We start from the raw sequence: 20,015 nt of genomic DNA, 5'->3' as shown, positions 1-20,015 counted from the left end.
CAAATCTACAAATCCTTTATTAAATTGTTTATTCATATCCTCTTTAAGGCCATTGAATATATTTATAATTGATATTTTGATGTTCCTGTCTTGTGTTTTAGCTAAATCACATTTATTGGGGCCTACTGTGTAGTAGGGTAACTGTGTTCTGGAGACATATTATCTTGGCTGTTAATTTTTGGTTTTGTCCTCATGTCTAGGCATCTGGAGTTAGGATGATTGAGATGATTCTAGGTGTGGATATCTAGTATTGTCTTTGTTGTGTGAGTGTTGCATTTCTTGTTTTTTTTTTTTTTTTTTTTTTTTTTGTAGTCGCACTGAATCTTAGGAAAGTGTGGTGGCTGTGTGCTGTCTGGTGGGGAGTGCTTCTGCAGGTTGTTGGGTGACAAGGAGTAATAGAGGTGGGCTTAGATAAAAGATTGAGAGGGCCTGGAGGAAAGAACTAATGGTATTCTGTTCATAACATGAGTCGGGGTCCCTAGGAAATTAGAGTTGAGGCAGGAGTAGCTTCAAGTAGGTTGCAGTAAGACAAAGAAAAACTGAAAAGACAGGGATTAAAGACTAGGGTGATCCTGGGTTTGTATTCAGAGTTAGAATTTCCAGTGGATGGAGTTGAGGTAGGAAGCACCATACCTGCAAGCAGACTGAGGCTGGGATATCATAACAGAAGAAATGAGGCAGAGTGAAAACCCCCATACCTGAGTCCATGTCTGATGACTCAGGTCCCCTGACATCACTGATGGTCCTACATAGAGAATGTTTCTAGGTATCCTTGGCTAACAGAAAGTAATGAAAATGGAGTAGAATGAGGTTAAGAGAGTTCACAGAAATGAGGAAAACTAGGTCCACCCCTAGGTTCAGCAAAGTTCACAGAGAGTGGAGGTAGGGTGGGTGGATTTCTGCAGCAGTGAGAATCAGCCGCTTGCTTTTCAAAAAGAGCAATGAATCTTTAGTCAGTCATTGCCCTGCCCATATCTTACAACTAGGAAGAACAGTACATAGGTAAAGAGAATCTGGCATTGTGACTTCATCATTATGATGCAGTTCTGTGTGGTGGGGGAGGGGTAATGTGGTAACACTCTCCCAGGATCATTTTGTTCTTCTTCTTCTGGCCTGTTGACAGGGAAAGACCAGATGGCAGGCTGAAATCCAGCCAAGCTTGTAGCTGTGGTATCTGGTGAAGTCACCTCCAGTGAATCAGAGGCTTTAATCACTTTCTTCAGGTAGTCAATCATCTTTGTTTCCCATTCCCACCATGACAAAGGACTATCTCCAAGTGTGAGTTGAGATAAACTGGAAACAGCTGACAACTTTTCATCACAGTGCTGTAGTAAAAATATCCTGTCCTATCAAGACTCTGACAAGCAAGTCAGTTGTTTACCAACCCATCATCTGCCAATCAGTCAGTCATGGATCAACCAGGCGAGAATCAATCAGGTATGACACAGCCAGATGTAAGCCAACTAGGCCTGAATCCACACAACATGCAACAACCAGGGCCAAGCCAATCATACACTAACCAGCCAAGCATGGACCAACCAGGTATGAACAAACCAGATGTGACAAGATCAGGCTCAAGCCAAACAGATATAAACCAACCAGGCCTGAGTCAACCCAATGTGAAACAACAATGGTCAAGCACGAACCAACCAGGCACGTACAAAACAGACCTGAGCCAACCAAGTATGAGGGAGTCAGACTCAAGACAAATGGGTATGAAACAACTAAGTGCAAATCAACCAGGTATGAACCAAACAGGCATGAGCCAAGCAGGCGTGTGGCAGCCAGGCCCACCCACTCACAATGTGAAACAAGTAAACACATGGCAATGGGACCCAGAGTACTCAGGCAGGGGACCACCAAACATGTGGCAAGTAACCCAAAGTAATCAGGGAACAAGACAATCAGATACAGAACAAGACTCAAGCTATGCAGGACAGAAACAACCAGATACATGGAAACAGGACCTAAGTTATCCAGAAATGAGAGAAACAGATTCATGGCAATGGAGGGCAAGCCCTCCATGTGTGAGACAAACAGATACATGGCAATGGAGCTCAGACCACCCAGACAGCAAGCAATCAAATTCATGGCAACCACAACTAAATCACTCATCCACCAGACAATTTGACTTGAGACAAGGAGGTCCCATTGAACTAGGTATGAAGCAATCTGATACATGGCAACCAGTCCCTAGTCCGCAAGGCAAGAGACATTCAAATTCAGGGCAACAGGGCCCTAGCCAACAAACTACTAGACATTCAGTCACATGGCAAGCAGGTCCTACCCCACTTGGAAAGAAATTGTCAGGTACATGGCAAGCGGGCCTCAACCAACCAGGTATGGAGCAGTTGAATACATGTCCAACAGGCTTCAGCCAACAGTACAGCAGGTATCAATCAGGCCCCAGCCAATCAAGCATGAAAGAGTTAGACACGTGGCAATCAGGTACCAGCCAACCAGACATGAAAGATGTGGATGTATGGCAATCAAGCACCAGCCAACCAGGCATGCAACAGATGGATCCATGGCAATGGGACCCCAACTATGCAGGCAAGACACAATCAGACAAATGGCCACCAGGCCCCAGCCCTCTGGAGATGAGACAATTGTATTCACGGCAACCAGGCCATCCTGGCATGAAATATTCAGACTCAGGGCCATGGGATCTACTCCACTCAGATATGAGGCAATCAGATTTATGGCACCTAAGCCCCTGGCAATTAGGCACAAGACAATTTGATACATGGCAACAAAATCCCTACATGCCTGGTGTAAGACAATTATATACATGGCAACCAACCCCAAGTTGCTCAGGCACAAGACAACCAGAAAAGTGGCAACACTGCCCTAACAACTCACACATGAAACAATCAGATAATTGGGAAACAGTGCCAAGACAATCAGGAACCACTCAATTAGGCACATACCAATCAGACACAAACCAACTTGATGGCACCCAATCAAGCCAAGAAAAAAAGACACAATCAGATAAATCGGAACCAAGTCCAAGTAAACCAGAGATGAAAGGTGGTTTATTAGACAGTAGTCAATCAGACTCAAGTCAACTAAGCATAATCCAACCAGATGCAAGTCATTTAGAGCCAGGTGAATCAAGCATGAGTGATTTAAATGAAAGTCAGCAAAAAATGAAACAATCGGCCATGAAAAAAAAAAATTCTTGTTCTTTCCACATAAGACCTGCTGAGCCTAAAGACTGCCCAGATATCCTGAGATTGATTAAAGTAAGCCTGCATCTCCTTATTACTTGAAAGTTAGTGAAGGGATGAAAGAACAAAAGGAATGCATAGTCTAGGTTTTAATAATAATAATAATAATAATAATAATAATAATAATAATAATAATAATATAGCAGCTCTGTTCATTATGATGCATATACATAATGTCGAATTCACTAAACCTATTTAATCATCATTTTCAATATAAATCAAGATTATAGTAATTGCTAAAATATGGTTGTAGTGTTTTTTGATATGCAGAATATAATATTTTTAAAAAAATATGAGATGTCAACAAGGGAGATAGCTCAGTTGGTAGAGCTTATCTAGAAGTCTGTTAACATGTACATGACCTGAGTCTAAGGAATTGAGTGAACGTTTTCTTAGCCCCATGTTTATTTCAATACTTTTCCTAGAAATCATACCAGTGCAGTAAAGGTGACAATGTAATAACTATAGTTACCATAATGGAATTTTGATGCATTGATGGCAGTCATTCATGTGATACACAGATGTGTATGTAGTGGTTCTCTTTGCATTTTATGTTCATTTTCCCAACACATGATTATTTCCAAGTTTATAAAAATACTCTTTGAAAATTGATTTATTAGCTTGCCATCAAAATTCCTTAGCTAAAAGACATCACTAAGAGGCATTGTGTAGCTGTACATCAACATCACTGTAGCACAGGATAAACCTTTTCTTAGGCCTGATCTTACAAATTGTATGTTTTAACTATTAAAATGTTTTGCAGATCCATACCAGACTAAATGACAGCTCCCTCATGGGAAATGTATGATCTTTCAATGTTTGTACACATATGTTCACATTATAAATCCAAAATATACTCATATTAAAGTAGGTGAAGCAAAGCAGTTCATTTCTGAAAAGTAATTCTGCAAAATAAAATGCTACAACCAGAGTATTTAAATGTAATTTGAAAGTTACTAGTATACTTACTGAAAATTTATTCTGTTCAGGACTAAGCAGTTAAGATGTGACTTGTTAATGCTGTGAGACTATTATAAGTTTACTCCATAATACCTAAATCACAATATAGTGTCTGTGTTTTTACATATGTATTGATATACACATAGCCACTTTATTACATAAGAGACCTCTAATTTTTCTCCTCTCAAGAAATAAACATAGGTCCTTTCTTTAATTTCTATAGCAAAACAAATGTCAATATATACCATAATTTGACATTCTGAACCACAGACCTATGGTATTTCAAATCTAAGTAATTTCAAAAGAAAACAAACATTACTTAAGCTTACATATTTCAAATAACTATGTCTTAGTCCAAATTTAAACTATATCAGAATCTTTAATCCTGGGCAAAATTCTGTAGTTTTTGAAAGTTAAAATTTTGGCAAGTTCAGAAATACTAAAGATTGGTTTTAAAATGTAATATTTGTTTGTTTGTTTGTTTGTTTGGATAGGGTATCTCTTTGTAGCCATAGTTGTCCTAGAACTCACTATATAGACAAGGCTGACCTTGAACTCAGAAATCCACCTGCCTCTGCCTCCCAAGTTCTAAGATTAAAGGTATATATCCCTATACCTGGTGTTAAAATCTAATTTTTAAAACAAACCTTATAGCAGAGTTTAAATTTATACTTTCTGTACGTGTTTGCTTGAAGCCAACTGCTGTGTAAGATAAGCAACCAGTTAGAAACATTTTTATCTAACAGATTTGAGATTATTATGTTAAATTTTTCAAAAATTAGTAGTCTCCTTTGCAGAAATTAAATAGTAATCATTTAATTTAAAAATGTCAAAATATCCAAAATACTAGTGAATCCAAATTATTAACATGGATTTATGGGTAATATACATTGATTAAAACTCTTATACATGTAGTGGTGATACATAGATTTACCACATTGTTGAATATGTTGCAAACGTATGGTTACTCATGAATTGTTGCTTTTCCTGCTGAATTCCAACTGACCAATACCATATGATGAACACATCTTTATAAATGAGTGCTAACTGCTATGGAAATAATATAGTAGGAACTGACTAGGATATTAATAATGAAGGCATGCTTGTGTGTGAATTTTTAAATGAGCAGTTATTTTGTCTTAGTTATGGTTACTATTGCTGTGATGAAATACCATGACCAAAAGCAACTTGGGGAGGAAAGGGTTTATTTGGTTTACATATCCCAAGTCATAGTTTATTGAAGGAAGTCAGGCCAGAAATTCAAATAGGGCAGGGACTGAAAGCATGCAGAGGCCATGAAGGGGTGCTGATTGCTTCTCCTGGCCTGATCAGCTTGTTTTGTTATAGAAGGTAGGGCACCCAGCCCAGTCATGGTACTACCACAATGGTTGTTGCCCTCCAACTCCCCACCTCAATCAATTAGTAATTAAGAAAATGCCCCAGAGGCTTGCCTACAACCTGATCTTATGAATGCATTGTGTCAAATGAGACAAATTGTCTGTCTTCTCAAATAACTCTAATCTGTGTCAAATTGACATAAAATGAGCCAACATGTTGCTTTATTTTGAAGAATTTAAATTTATTTTGATTATATACAACAGTAAGTTCTTATTTAGGAGTAAGAAATGTTCTGTTGAATTCTTGTGCTGCAATGTGGGGAAATGTGGGTTTTTTTTCAGTTTCTATCAATGTGAGATAAAATTTTAAAATTTTTTATTAGATATTTTATGTATTTACATTTCAAATGTTATCCTTCTTCCTGGTTATTCCTCCAAAAAGCCCCCTGTCAATCCCTTCCTTGCCCCTGCTTTTATGAGGATGCTCCCCTACCTATCCACCCACCCACTCCCGCCTCCCTGCCCTGGCATTTCCCCTACTCTGAGACATTGAGCCTTCACAGAACCAAGGGCCTCCCCTCCCATTGATGCCCAACAAGACCATTCTCTGCTACATATGCAGCTGGAGCCAAGGGTCCCTCCATGTGTAGTCCTTCGTTGGTGGTTTAGTCCCTGGGAGATCTGGGGGTCTGGTTGGTTGATATTGTTGTTCCTTCTATGGGGTTGCAAACTCCTTCAGCTCTTTCAGGTTTTCTCTAACTCCTTCATTGGAGTCCTCACACTGAGTTCAAAGGTTGGATGCAAGCATCTGCCTCTGTATTGGTTAGGCTCTCGCAGAGCCTCTCAGGAGACAGCTATATCAGGTTCCTGTCAGCATGCACTTCTTGGCATCAGCTATAGTGTCTGGGTTTGGTGACTATATATGGGACAGATCCCCAGGTAGGGCAGTCTTTGTATGGCCTTTCCTTCAGTCTATGTTCCATCTTTGTCCCTGTATTACCTTTAGACAGGAGCAATTCTGGATTAATATTTTTGAGATGGGAGAATAGCCTCATCCCTCAACCAGAGAACCATTCCTAACCTCTGAATATGGTCTCTACAGGTTCTCCCTCCCCTTTGTTGGGTATTTCAGCTAATGTCATTCCTGTTGGGTCCTGGGAGCCTCTTGCTTTCTTAGCATCTGGGAAATCCTGGTGGCTTCCCCCAGTTCCCCATCCCCATTGCCACACACCTCTGTTCAATTTTCTGACCCTCTGTACATCTCCCCTGTCTCCTCCCACTCCTGATCCTCCCCCCCCCATTTCCCCTCCCCTCCTCTCTTCATCCCCAGTCCCTCTCACCCTCTACCTCCTGTGATTATTTTGTTCCCCTTTCTAAGTAGTACTGAAGTTAACTGTGACTATTCTGGAAAAAATAATAAAAATATAAAAAAGTTTGAATACAAGAATATAACAAAATAATATTAGAAGAAAAGTTTTTGAAGTATTCAATGTATAAGAAATATGTATTTTCATGTGAATGACATGATTGCTTTGGTATAGTAGATAGGAAATTGATTTTTTTTTTAAATAAGATTTGATTGCTGTCTTTGTTCAGCTCATGTTTAGGCATTTTGGTGAGACTTCATGGGTGTAGCTTCTGACGTTGCAAGAGACAAGCAATATATGGAAGGGTTTGGAGGAAGAAGTGATATAGTGATATTTTAATCTCAAAAGTAAATGAAAAGAAAGTTTTCATAAAATTTCCAGAGCTAGCACAATGAAACTTAATGAAGAGTCCAGTTCTCTAAAGTACCTGTGAGTATATGGTGTTTGAAATAAAGGATATTTCAAATCACTGACTAAAAGATGGGTTACTAAATTAATAACCCTCGGATGACAGGGTTTGGTATGATGGTGACATTCTACCTCAGTATTTACACACAAGAAAAATCAGGCAAGCAAAGAAAGTATTAAGAATGTAAGAGGACAAAAGCCAGCACATTTTATGATTAATATCCTCACAAAAAAAGAGGAGAAAAAGTGTAAATATTTTATAACTCAAAACATGAGACAGGCATCAAAAGAGAAGGAATTTAGATGTACAAAATAATAAAGGTCACAATTTAAAAAACTTTTAAAGTTATACTAATAAGCCCCAAGCAAACATGTTTCACCAATTTTTCTGTAAAGTCATAATAAATAAACATGTGACTACCCAGAAACAAGTTTTTATTTTTGCTTTCCAGTTTCCTGTTGAATTCAAAGCTACTAATCCAGAAATTTCACATTCACCTGAGTGAGATATCAAATCTATCATCTCCCTAAAATATGCCTATCTAGCTACCAACTACTTATCTACCTATTTTGTTTTACATTGTTGTTTCAGATTTTAAATTTCTTCATAATGGTAATCAAATCTGACTTCTTTTTTAGCACAACCTAGCATTCCTGTGTATAAGAATATTCAATAAAATTTTCAATGATTATATTTACCAAATCATCAACTGAAACATTTTTTTCTACTTTGACAGGAACTGGCTTTCTGTGAAGGCATGCAAGAAAAAGTGTCATTAACAGAGCTGGGTAAGATGTTTTGTGGTAATCTTTGTGCAGGTAAAACCAGTGTGAATGAATGCATATAGGATGAATACCTAAACATGCAGAAGCAACTGTCCTTGTTACAAAAAGTGTTCCTAGTATTAATATGGATATATACAAGACACAAATTACATAGCCTTTTCAGTGTTCCAATAATTTTCATTTTGCATCTTTTTAACATGAAACTGTGCATGCCTTTTAAGATGCAGTAGACAGCAAATGCATTTCAAAACAGAGAACAAACAGAGAACAAAACAGAGAACAGAGGTTTGGTATGTCTAACATGTTCCTTACATGCACTATGTTGGTAGGAGCTTTAAAAAAAAAGTTAGTTTATTATATTTGGCAGCCAAAAATATTAATGTAGAATGTAGAAAATTATTGTGAATTAGAATTTTTACACAGTAATAAAGCTAAAAGATTGTGAAAATTCATGAACTCATGATTGGCAAACAGCAAAAAGGAGTGTTATTTATTAAAATTTAGAAGAATTACTGAAGGAGGAGTATTTAAAAGTTGAATGCTTAAGAATGTACAGAATCAATTAAGAACATTCTGCAAAATAATTTCTTATACTCTGTGGAAACTTTTTACTTGTTTCATAGTGGGATATTTTGTTGAAGTTTTTCTATTTTTTTTTTTTTACTATCTGTGCTTTTGTTGTCAGCTATACCTATGAAACCACTGCCACATATAATGTCTTGAAGATTTTTTTTGCATTTTCTTCTAAGAGTTTTCTACTTTTAACATCTACCTTGAAGTCTTTAATTTCTTTCAAGCTATATTTTGAATATGGGGAAAAGTGAGGGTCCAACTTTGTTATTTTGTATATAGAAATAAAATTTTCACAAGAGGATTTATTGGAAAGTCAGTTTTAATGGTTTTGATACCCTGATAATAAATCAGCCATATAAGTTTGTGAGTATTTATTTTACAGCCCCATTTATGATTGGTTTGTCTACATATCAGGTCTCTTTCCAATATCATACTGTTTTAATTACTGTAACATTATAATACATCTCAAATTTAAGCAATAAGCATCCTCCGACTTTATTCTTCTGTTTTAAAGTTGTTTGGGATATTTGGAGTTCTTTGTAATCTGTATATATTTTTTTTAAAAGATGGCAGATGTGGTGGTTTGAATGAGAATGGCCCTCAGTTTGTGGACTACTGAGCAAGGATTGGGTGGTGTGATCTTATTGGAGGAAGTATGGCACTGGTGGTGGGCTTTGAGTTTTCAAAAGCCCATGTCAGGCCCCAGTGACACACACACAGATACACAGACATTTCCCTCCCTCCCCCTCCCCCGATACCTCTTCCTCTCTTTTCCTCTCTCCCTCTCCCTCTCCCTCTCAGTACAAGGATCAGGATGTAGCTCTCAGCTACTGCTCCAGTGCCATCCTTGACATGAACCATGCTTCCTACCATGATGATAATGAACTAAACCTCTGAAATTATAAATAAGCCTCAATTAAATATTTTCTTTTTAAGAGTTGCCTTGGTTATTGTGTCTCTTCACACCAATGGAACAATGACTAAGACAGGAGCCTAATAGGCCATTAGAGTAGGAAGAGTATACTACTGAGGATGATTTGGACTATGCAAGCCAAGATTAAGAGGTTTCAGAGGAAAAGAATATTAGTAAGTGGCCTAGAAACTATTCTTGGGCTATTTTGACAAACAATATGTGTGCTTTTTGCCTTTGTCTGAAGAATCTGCCTAAGGCTAAATTGAGGAGTTTTGAATTAATGGCTTTGGAGGAGACTTCATGACAGCCTAATATTGACTTTTATGTAGACCTGCAATGAAAAGAGTTAAGTGCGGCAAAGAGAAATACAAAATGTACACTTTGAGAAGAAAAGACTCACCAAGAAATATAATGTTGGAGCCATGTATTGTGCTCAAAGAGATGTGACATTTAAAGAAAGGCATGATTTGAAATGGAATAAAGGGAGTAGTATCCCCACATGCTAAGCTTCTAACTTTTGCATAGAAATTAAAGAAAAATAGAAGTATAAGCAGTATAAGAATCCATCAATAGCAGAAAGCTTGTGCAGTTGTAATTGAGTGAGGGGAGTAGGTTCCAGCATAGTAAGCAGAAATTAGAAGCTTTTCCCACATGGTTCTTAATTTAGAGTCAAGAAGAATGTAGGAAGACTGGCCATGGTGGCACAAGCCTTTAATCCCAGAATTTGGGAGGCAGATGCATGTAGATCTCTGTGAGTTCAAGGCCAGCCTGGTCTACATAGTGAGTTCCAGGCAGCCAGGGCTACATAGGAGATTCTTTCTCACAAAGAAACTCACACAGAATATAATGGGCAGGGCAGGGAGTGGCCTGCATGGAGGCCTGGGGAGTTCATTGTATGACATTGTGAAAGTGAAGCCTGGAATTTGTTGAAGACTCCAAGATGTTGGAAATTCCAGCATCATAAAATACCTACCAAGGAGAGCTGCAGTCAGAATGTAGAACCAGCTCAAATGACGAAAAGATGCTACAGTCAACAAAGCTGAAAGGAGTTGGAGATCTGAACAGTGCTTTGCCATCAGTCATGGAAATGCAGAATTTGAAGTTTGCCCTGCTGGTTTTCAGTCTTGATTTGGTCCAGCAGGTCCTTACTATCTTCCCTTTCCTCCCTCTTCAAATGGTAGTGTATGTCCTGTGCCATTGTATGTTCAAAGTATGTGATCTGCCCTTTTATTTTGATTTTACAGAGGTTGCTTGGAATCTCAAGATAGACTTTGTACTTTTAAACAGATGTAAACTGAAAGACAATGGGGACTTTTGAAGTTAGACTAAATGAATTTTGAATTATAATATGGCTACAAGCCTACAAGAACCAGAGAGTGGAAACTAGTAGTTGGAATCAGAATGGTCCCCACAGGATCATGTGCTTGAATGCTTGGTCCCCAGTTAGTGGACCTGTTTAGGAAGGATTAGGCCTTGTGGACTTGAAGGAAGTGTGTTACTGTGGGGTGGTCCTCGAAGTTTCAAAAGTCCATGCCAGGTCCAGTCTTTCTCTCTCTGCCTGCCTATGGATTAGGATGTATGCACTCAGCCCCATACATACCTGAATGCTGCTATGCTTCCTGCCATGACAATAATGGACCAATCCTCTGAAACTGTAGGTTTGCAATTAAACGCTTTCTTTTATAAGAGTTACCTTTGTCCATGATGTCTCTTCACAGCAACAGAACAATAACTAAGACAGTGGACTTCTAATGGACTGCATTGAATATGTAAATAAGTTATGTTAATATCAATGTCATAACAATGTTAAATCTTACTACTCATAACATAACAGTCCTTCAACTAAGTCTACTGAAATTTATTTTAGCAATACTTTATAGTTTTGAATAGATAATATCACCCCCTCATCCACAGTGATAGGTTCCAAGGAACATGGACACCTAACATGTAGATAGTACCAAACATTACAAATATACTACATATTTCCTTAGGTGGACTTACAAGAAAATTTAATGAAAATAAGACATAGAAAAACTGATATGTAATAGAACAAACATAACTGACTAGTAGGTCAATATCACTTACAGCATGGATATATTCTGACTTTCAGATAGTAAAAGCCTCATTTTCATTTCTTTTTAATTAATTAATTAATTAATTAATTGCACTCCAGATTGTATTTCCCCCTCCTTCCACCCTCTGACTGTTCCACATCCCATACCTCTAACCCACTGCCCTGTCTCAATTAGGCTGTCCCTACCCCCACCCCCACCCCACCTGACCTCTAAACTCCCTGGGGCTTCTAGTGTCTTGAGGGTTAGGTGCATCATCTCCGATTGAACTCAGACCCAGCAGTCCTCTGCTGTATATGTGTTGGGGGCCTCATATCAGCTGGTATACACTGCCTAGTAGGTGGTCCAGTGTTTAAGAGATCTTGGGGGTTCAGGTTAATTGAGACTGCTGGTCCTCCAACAGGGTCGCCCTGCTCCTCAACTTTTTCTAGCCTTTCCCTAATTCAACCACAGGGGTCATCAGCAGCTTCTGTCCATTGGTTGGATGTAAATATCTGCACTGACTTTTTCAGCTGCTTCTTGGGTCTTCTGGAGGGCAGTCATGATAGGTCCCTTTTGTGAGCACTCCATAGCCTCAGTAATAGTGTCAGGCCTTGGGACCTCCCCTTGAGCTGGATCCTACTTTGGGCCTGTCACTGGACCTTCTTTTCCTTAGGCTCTTCTCAATTTCCAAGCCTGCATTTCTTTCAGATAGGAATAATTATGGGTCAGAGTTTTGACTGTGGGATGCTAAACCCCTTCCCTCATTTTTGATGCCCTGCCTTCCTGCTGGAGGTGATCTCTATAAGTTCTCTTTCCCTACTGGGGGCATTTCATCTAAGGTCCTTTGAGTCCTGAGAGTCTCTCCCTTCCCAGGTCTCTGGTGCATTCTGGAGGGTCCCCCTACCTCCTCCCTCCCAAGGTTGCCTGTTTCCATTCTTTCTGCTGGCCCTCAGAGCTTCAGTCATTTCCCCTCACCCAGTACCAGATCATGTTCCCCTCACCCAGTACCAGATCATGTTCCCCTCTTTCCCCCCTCTCACCCCACACTGTACACTTCTTCATCCAGGTCCCTCCCTTCTTCCCCACTTGTGATTGCTTGCTTCTCCCTCTCAAGTGGGATGTAGGCATTATTACTTGTGCCCTTCAGCTTGTTGATCTATGGACTATATCTTGGGTATTTTATACTTTTCCTTCTTTTTTGGCTAATATCCACTTATTAGTGAGTATATACCATGTGTGTCTTTTTGGGTCTGAGTTACCTCACTCAGGATGATATTTTCTAGTTCCATCCATTTGCCTGCAAAACTCATGATGTCCTCGTTCTTAATAGCTGAATAGTATTCCACTGTGTAAATGAGCTGCGTTCTCTCGATCCATTCTTCTATTGTGGGATATCAGGCTGTTTCCAGCTTCTGGCTATCACAAATAAAATTGCTATGAACATAGTGGAACATGTGCCCCTATGGCATTGTTGGTCATCTTTTGGGTATATTCCCAAGAGTGGTATAGCTGAGTCTTCAAGTAGATCTATTTCCAATTTTCCGAGGAACCTTGAGATTGATTTCCTGAGTGGTTGTACCAGCTAGCAATCCCATCAGCAATGGAAGAGTATTCCTCTTTCTTCACATCCTCGACAACATGTGTTATCACCTGAGGTTTTGATCTTACCCATCCTGACTGGTGTAAGGTGGAATTTCAGGGTCATTTTGATTTGCATTTCTCTGATCACTAAAGACTTGGAAGAGGAATAAGGAATTTCTTTATGTGCTTCTCAGCCATTCAAGATTTCTCTGTTGTGAATTCTCAGTTTAGTTCTATACCTCATTTTTAATTGGGTTGTTTGGTTTTATGGTGGTTAACTTCTTGAGTTCTTTATATATTTTGGATATTAGCCCTCTATTGGATGTGGGGTTAGTGAAGATTTCCCCCGATCTGTAGGTTGCCAATTCTTCTTATTCACTATGTCCTTTACCTTACAGAAGCTTTCCAGTTTCATGAAGTCCCATTTATCTTGATCTTAGAGCATGAGCCATTGGAGTTCTGTTCAGAAAATTTCCCCCTGTGCCAATGAGTTCAAGGTTCTTTCCCAGTTTCTCTTCTATTAGATTCAGTGTATCTGGTTTTATGTTGAGGTTCTTGATCCACTTGGACTTGAGCTTATGCAAGATGACAAATATGGGTCTATTTTCATTTTTCTAGACACAGACAGCCAGTTAGGCCAGAACCATTTATTGAAGATGCTTTCTTTTTTCCATTGTATATTTTTGGCATCTTTGTCAAAGATCAAGTGACCATAAGTGTGTGGTTTTATTTCTGGGTCTTCAATACTATTCCATTAATCTTCCTGCCTGTCTCTGTACCAATACCATGTAGTTTTTATCACTACTGCTCTGTAGTCAAGCCTGAAGGTCAGGGATGGTGATTCCTCCAGCCATTCTTTTATTGTTAAGAATTGTTTGGCTATTCTGTTTTTTTTTGTTTTTTGGTTTTTTTTTTTTGTTATTTTTTTTTTTGCCTTTCCAGATAAATTGGAAAATTGCTCTTTTCATGTCTTTGAAGAATTGTGTTGAGATTTTGATGGGGGGTTGCATTAAATCTGTAGATTGCCTTTGATAGGATGGTCATTTTTACAATATTAATTCTGCCAATCCATGAGTATGGGAGATCTCTCCATTTACTGAGATCTTCTTTGATTTATTTCTTGAGAGACTCGAAGTTATTGTCATACAGGTCTTTTATTTGTTTGGTTAGGGTTACCCCAAGATATTTTATATTTGTGGCTGTTGTGAAGGGTGTCATTTCCCTAATTTCTTTCTCAGCCTGTTTATCATTTTTATAGAGGAAGGCTACTGATTTATTTGAGTTAATTTTACATCTGGCCATCTTGCTGAAGTTGTTTACCAGCTGGAGAAGTTCTCTGGTAGAATTTTTTAGGTCATTTATATATACTATCATATCATCTGAATATAGTGATACCTTTATTTCTTCTTTGCCAATTTGTATCCCCTTGATGTTTTGGGGGTTTTTTTTATTGTTCTAGCTAGCACTTTGAGTACTATATTGAAAAGATATGGAGAGAGTAGGCATCCTTGTCTTGTCCCCAATTTTAGTGTGATTGCTTCAAGCATGTGTCTATTTAATTTGATATTGGCTTTTGGTTTGTAGTAAATTGCTTTTATTATGTTTAGTTATAGGCCTTGAATTCCTTATCTCTCCAATACTTTTAACATAAAGGGGCATTGTATTTTGTCATATGCTTTTTCTGCATCTAAGGAGATGATGAGATTTTTTTTCTTTGAGTTTGTTTATATAGTGGATGACGTTAGTGAATTTTTGAACCAATCTTTCATCGAAGCCTACTTGATCATGTTGAATGATGGTTTTTGATGTGTTTTTGGATTCTGTTTGCAAGAATTTTATTGAGTACTTTTGCATCTATATTCATAAGGGAGATTGGTCTGAAGTTCTCTTTCATTGTTGGGTCTTTGTGTGGTTTAGGTGTGAGCATAATTGTGGCTTCACAGAAAGATTTAGGCAGTGTTCCTTCTGTTTCTATTTTATAGAATAGTTTGAGGACTATTAGTATCAGGTCTTCTTTGAAGGTCTGGTAGAATTCTGCACTAAAACCATCTGGCCCTGGGCTTTTTTGTTTGTTTGTTTGTTTGGGAAGATTTTAATAACTGCTTCTATTTCCTTTTGCAATATGGGCTTGTTTAGATGGTTTACCCACTCTTGATTTAACTTTGGTATGTGGTATCTGTCTAGAAAACCATCCATTATATCTAGATATTCCAGGTTTATTGAGTATAGGCGTTTGTAGTAGGATATGATGATTTTTTTGTATTTCCTCAGTTTCTGTTGTTATGTTTCCCTTTTCATTTCTGATTTTGTTAATTTGGATACTGCTTCTGGGCCCTTTAGTTAGTTTGGCTAGGGGTTTATCTGTCTTGTGATCTTAATATTTGTACCCTTTGTTGTTCTTCTCCAGTCTAGCCATCAGTTCTGCTGGCTTATTCAAATAACCAGTTTTGGAGGTCCTTAAGTTTTATCTATTTTTCTCCTCTTATTTATATCTGTTAAACTTTATTGCCTTCCATAGAATACATCAGGGCTTACTTAGCTTTGTTTTATACCTCTTTAAAGGTATATATTAAGTTCTTTTCTGAAAGGTTTTTCTTTCTACAGTATAGAAATATGCATTATCACTGCATTCAATAAGTTTTTGTTTATGATGTTTTTCACTTTCAATTATTTCTAATTATTTTTAGCATGTCTTTTCATGATTTATATCTTTTGCCTGCAGGCATACTATAAAAATCAGTAGTTTCAACAAAATTGCATCTTGACTTTTTAAAAATTATTTATTGCAGCAATATTTATTTGTATTTATTCATTAACTGATTGCCATACTATCATGTGTGTTCCCATAGAAACACAAAGTAGGGGTAGATTGTATATGCATGTGTATATATTCCCAAAGAAACACAAAGAGGGGATGAGGTAGGGGGAGAGGGAGGGAAGAAGGGAGGGAGGAGGGATAAAGGGAGAGGGAGAGAGAGAGAGAGAGAGAAAGAGAGAGAGAGAGAGAGAGAGAGAGAGAGAGAGAGAGAGAGAGAGAGAGAGAGAGATCCCATACAAGTACAAGCAGGGGTAGATCCATTTAATTTCCTAAAATTTTATTTCCTTTGTCACTTCAGCTGATAGGGGCTGGTATAATGACAATCAGCCCCTAAGCTTTCATCTGAACAATTTGAATTGAAGTCTAGTTAGAACATAAAAACCTATTACATTAAGGACAAGATAATTATTGATGACCCAGGCTTCAACAAACTACCCAGAAATACAAGCTCTCATTCCTACAGATAACCCAAGAAAACTCAAAGGGAGATAGGCACTTATGCACTTATGAATGCATTTAGCTGAAAGTAACTGCAGATACTAGCCAGACACTCCTAAAAATTGTAAATGTTAAAATACTCACGTCAGACAGTTGCTACTAGCATAGCTGCTGTACATGCAGGAAGGAGTGGTCCTGCTCCTTCCTATTCTGCCATCTTTGTTCACTTATAAATTTTGACATATCATATGTGAATTAATATTTCAGATTTATTCAGGGATGGTTTTGGGGACAAACCACTTTTCTACTGCCTTATTGCTGAAGCACCCAGTAAACAAACAGAATCAGGTAAAGTAAACCTTTTGTCTCTAATTTAGTCTATAACATATTTTCTGTATCTGAAAACAGAGTTAACAGTAACAAATACACATTGTATAAATAGGATTAAGCAGAGAACTACAATGTACAAACCTAGAGTACTTTTAAATAACACTACTATGTCACTCTTATAATAAAGTATTAAAATTATGAGAACATGTATCAAAGTATATACTTTCTTTTAAAGGCTTTATTATAAGAAAAGTAAACTTTCTGTATATTTATGTACTGACTTTGTCCAGAAACCACTTACTGCCTTAATAGTTAAAGCAGCAAACAAACACACCCTTTTGTATTCTATTTGGAAACATATTCCTTCTTATGACTGAAAGCATCAGCCTCTTTGTATACTCTCTTCTCTCCTCCCAGGAGTAAGAACTATTGGATTTGCCATGTACTACTTCACTTATGACCCACGGATTGGCAAACTGCTTCACCTAGAGGATTTTTATATCACTGAAGAATATCAAGGTAAAACTACAATCATAATATTATTTGCAAACATGTAAATTTTTCTAAGTAACATTCTAATGTAAGGGCTACAGATAAGTCTTTTGCTAGAATTATGAGTTTTAACTTATTTAGATAACTCATTTCCATTTCTTGAGCCTGATCAGGATTCTAGTGCAGTGAAGACTCAATCACAAGTTAGAAAATATTTCAACAGTATTCATCAACACACTCAAGCAAGCTACGCAGTTCCAACTAATATGTTTTTTAGATATATTTATTTCTTTTATTTATGAGTACACTGTAGTTGTCTTCAGACCACCAGAAGAGGGCATCAGATTCCATTACAGATGGTTGTGAGCCATCATGTGGTTGCTGGGAATTGAACTCAGGACTTACGGAAGAGCAGTCATGCTCTTAACCACTGAACCATCTTTCTAGCCCAACAAATATTTTTATCTGTAAAATAATTTTATATTTTAGGTTTGTTTTTTAGTAGACATAGATAAGAAATATGCCTTGTTGTAAGAAAACAGTGAAGGCAAGCATGGTAACACACACATTTAATTCCAGTACGTGGGATGCAGAGGTAGGTGGATCTCAGTGAGCTTGTATTTCAAGCCATTCAGCAAAAGATGGTTAGACCCTTTCTCAAGAAAAAAAAAAAAAATAATACAGTGACACTCATTTATTCAGCACAGATTTTTAACATAAAACAAATCTCATTTGTATTAGCATTGTTGCCAGGCTCCAGTAAAAGACAGTTTAAAACATTCATGAGTGAGTTTCAACACATGCTATTTAGAATATATGACAACCATAAACAAAGTTTGATCTTATATTGCTTTAAAATCAAAGTAAACCATTAGTTATGTGAAAATTCTCAACTTACTGCCTTTCTTTGACATATCTATTTAATAGGTCTAGGTATTGGGGCTGACATGCTGAAGAAGCTAAGTCAGGTATGTGTTATAGTTATATTGATAGTCTATATAGTATTCTTTTCTTCAAGAATTATTTAATGGGGCATAGATTAGGTAAATAATCATATTAATTAAATATACCAAGACTGGTTCTTTTGGTAAAGTGCTTGCTTGCAAAAACCAGGAGTTAAATTTAATTCCCAGACCCCACATAAAAAGCCAGTAGTGGTGACACACACTTTTATGCCAGCAATGGCAAGGTGAGAAGAGATACAGACTGTCGATGTCCTGTGGTCACTGGCTGCCACCCTAACCTATTTGATGAAATTTCAGGCCAGTGAAAGACATTTTCTCAAATAAAAAGTGATAGCACCTGAGGGCTAACATCCAAAGTTGCTCCCTGAGCACCACGGCACGCACACATATGCAACCCCAAATCCACATCAATATGTGCATCCACATACACAAAACATTTTCATAACATGGACTTCCAATATTTATTAAAGTGGATTTTTGAGCTGAAAGCTCAGATTCTATGTTATATTTAATTAAATTTTATTCATTCGCATTTGCATTCTCTCTCTCTCTCTCTCTCTCTCTCTCTCTCTCTCTCTCTCTCTCTCTCTCTCTCTCTCTCTCTCTCTCATTTTTGGAGACAGGGTTTCTCTGTGTAGCCCTGGCTGTCCTGGAACTCACTCGGTAGACCAAGCTGGCCTCAAACTCAGAAATCTACCTGCCTCTGCCTTCCAAGTGCTGGGATTAAAGGCATGCACCACCACTGCCTGGCTTAAATTTTATTCTTATATAATGTATAAGCACACTATGTATGTTTTTTATCATCAAGGATAAGGTGATTTTACTCACAAAATAGACCTACAGTGTGACTTGCAATAATATAAAGGATTCTTTTTGTCCCAAAATACTTATTTCAAAATTGTTATACATATATCGCATTATATATATAATAGATCTTCAGTAAAATGTGAATGATTATACTGTCAAATAAGGGTAATATCTACTTGTTTGTTTTAAAACAGATAGCCATCAACACTGAATGTTGTGGCATGCAGTTTCTTGTCATCATTTGGAATCAGGATTCTGTTGAGTACTACACTCGCCTAGGGGCTTTAGACCTTTCCTGTGAGGAAGGCTGGCATTTGTTCAGATTTAACATGGAAGATCTCCTGGAACTTGCAGAGGAAGAATGAAAACAAAAAATAAAAAACGCAACAAAAAATCCCAAAATGGGCCTCAACATTTGAATGTCACCTGAGAAACATCACTTTGACATCAAATGTTATAAAATAAAGCAAGTGAACACAATATTCTTGTAGATATTTTACTTTCAAACAAATTTTCAAGATACAATCAATTCTTCACCATCCAAACTAAACACTAATGGATAGTAAAAGTTCTAACAATCTATGTGATTACATCCTTCAAAACCCACTTACACTAGGTTTGGAGTTTTCAATAACTGTATGTCATCAAATGTACAATGGTGATATTTTCACATTTTAACATTGATGAAATTAAGCACAATGCTCAAATGGCTTAAGGATTTATATTTTATATATGAAGTATGAGTATGTTTAAATAGAAAGAAGTAAGTATGAGGTTTAAAATTCATTTCCTACTGTGAGGCTAAGTTCTGAAGACCTTACTTGTGAAAAACTCATGATTGCTTATCTAGAGCATTCAGTCCCGTTGCATCTTCACTATTGTACCCTAAGTATATTCCATCCCTGAACATCTATAGCTCTTTGGTTATACTTAAAGAAGATATCACATTCAACACT

At 37.5% G+C, this 20,015-nt stretch overlaps 1 protein-coding gene across 1 annotated transcript; it reads left to right on the top strand.

The window, feature by feature from the left end:
- The first annotated feature begins 1,048 nt into the window (after positions 1–1,048).
- Satl1 (spermidine/spermine N1-acetyl transferase like 1) lies at positions 1,049–19,537 on the top strand. The gene is made up of 6 exons (XM_034485692.2): positions 1,049–3,245; positions 8,040–8,091; positions 16,733–16,813; positions 17,213–17,314; positions 18,215–18,255; positions 19,254–19,537. The coding sequence occupies exons 1-6, from the start codon at positions 1,410–1,412 to the stop codon at positions 19,422–19,424; spliced, it is 2,283 nt and encodes a 760-aa protein (XP_034341583.1). The 5' UTR covers positions 1,049–1,409; the 3' UTR covers positions 19,425–19,537.
- The last annotated feature ends 478 nt before the right edge of the window (positions 19,538–20,015 follow it).

Source organism: Arvicanthis niloticus, chromosome X, assembly GCF_011762505.2.
Source record: "Arvicanthis niloticus isolate mArvNil1 chromosome X, mArvNil1.pat.X, whole genome shotgun sequence".
NCBI classification, from domain to species: Eukaryota; Metazoa; Chordata; class Mammalia; order Rodentia; family Muridae; genus Arvicanthis; species Arvicanthis niloticus.
Note: the sequence above shows the minus strand (reverse complement) of the source record. Positions and strands in the feature narration are given on the sequence as shown.

What these genes read in the sequence shown, in the direction of transcription:
- Satl1 (XM_034485692.2), top strand. Translation starts at nt 1,410, where the DNA reads ATGGATCAACCAGGCGAGAATCAATCAGGTATGACACAGCCAGATGTA. An exon ending in AGTGTCATTAACAGAGCTGG is followed by an intron (nt 8,092 to 16,732) that starts GTAAGATGTTTT and finishes TTAATATTTCAG; the next exon opens with ATTTATTCAGGGATGGTTTT. An exon ending in TATCACTGAAGAATATCAAG is followed by an intron (nt 17,315 to 18,214) that starts GTAAAACTACAA and finishes TCTATTTAATAG; the next exon opens with GTCTAGGTATTGGGGCTGAC.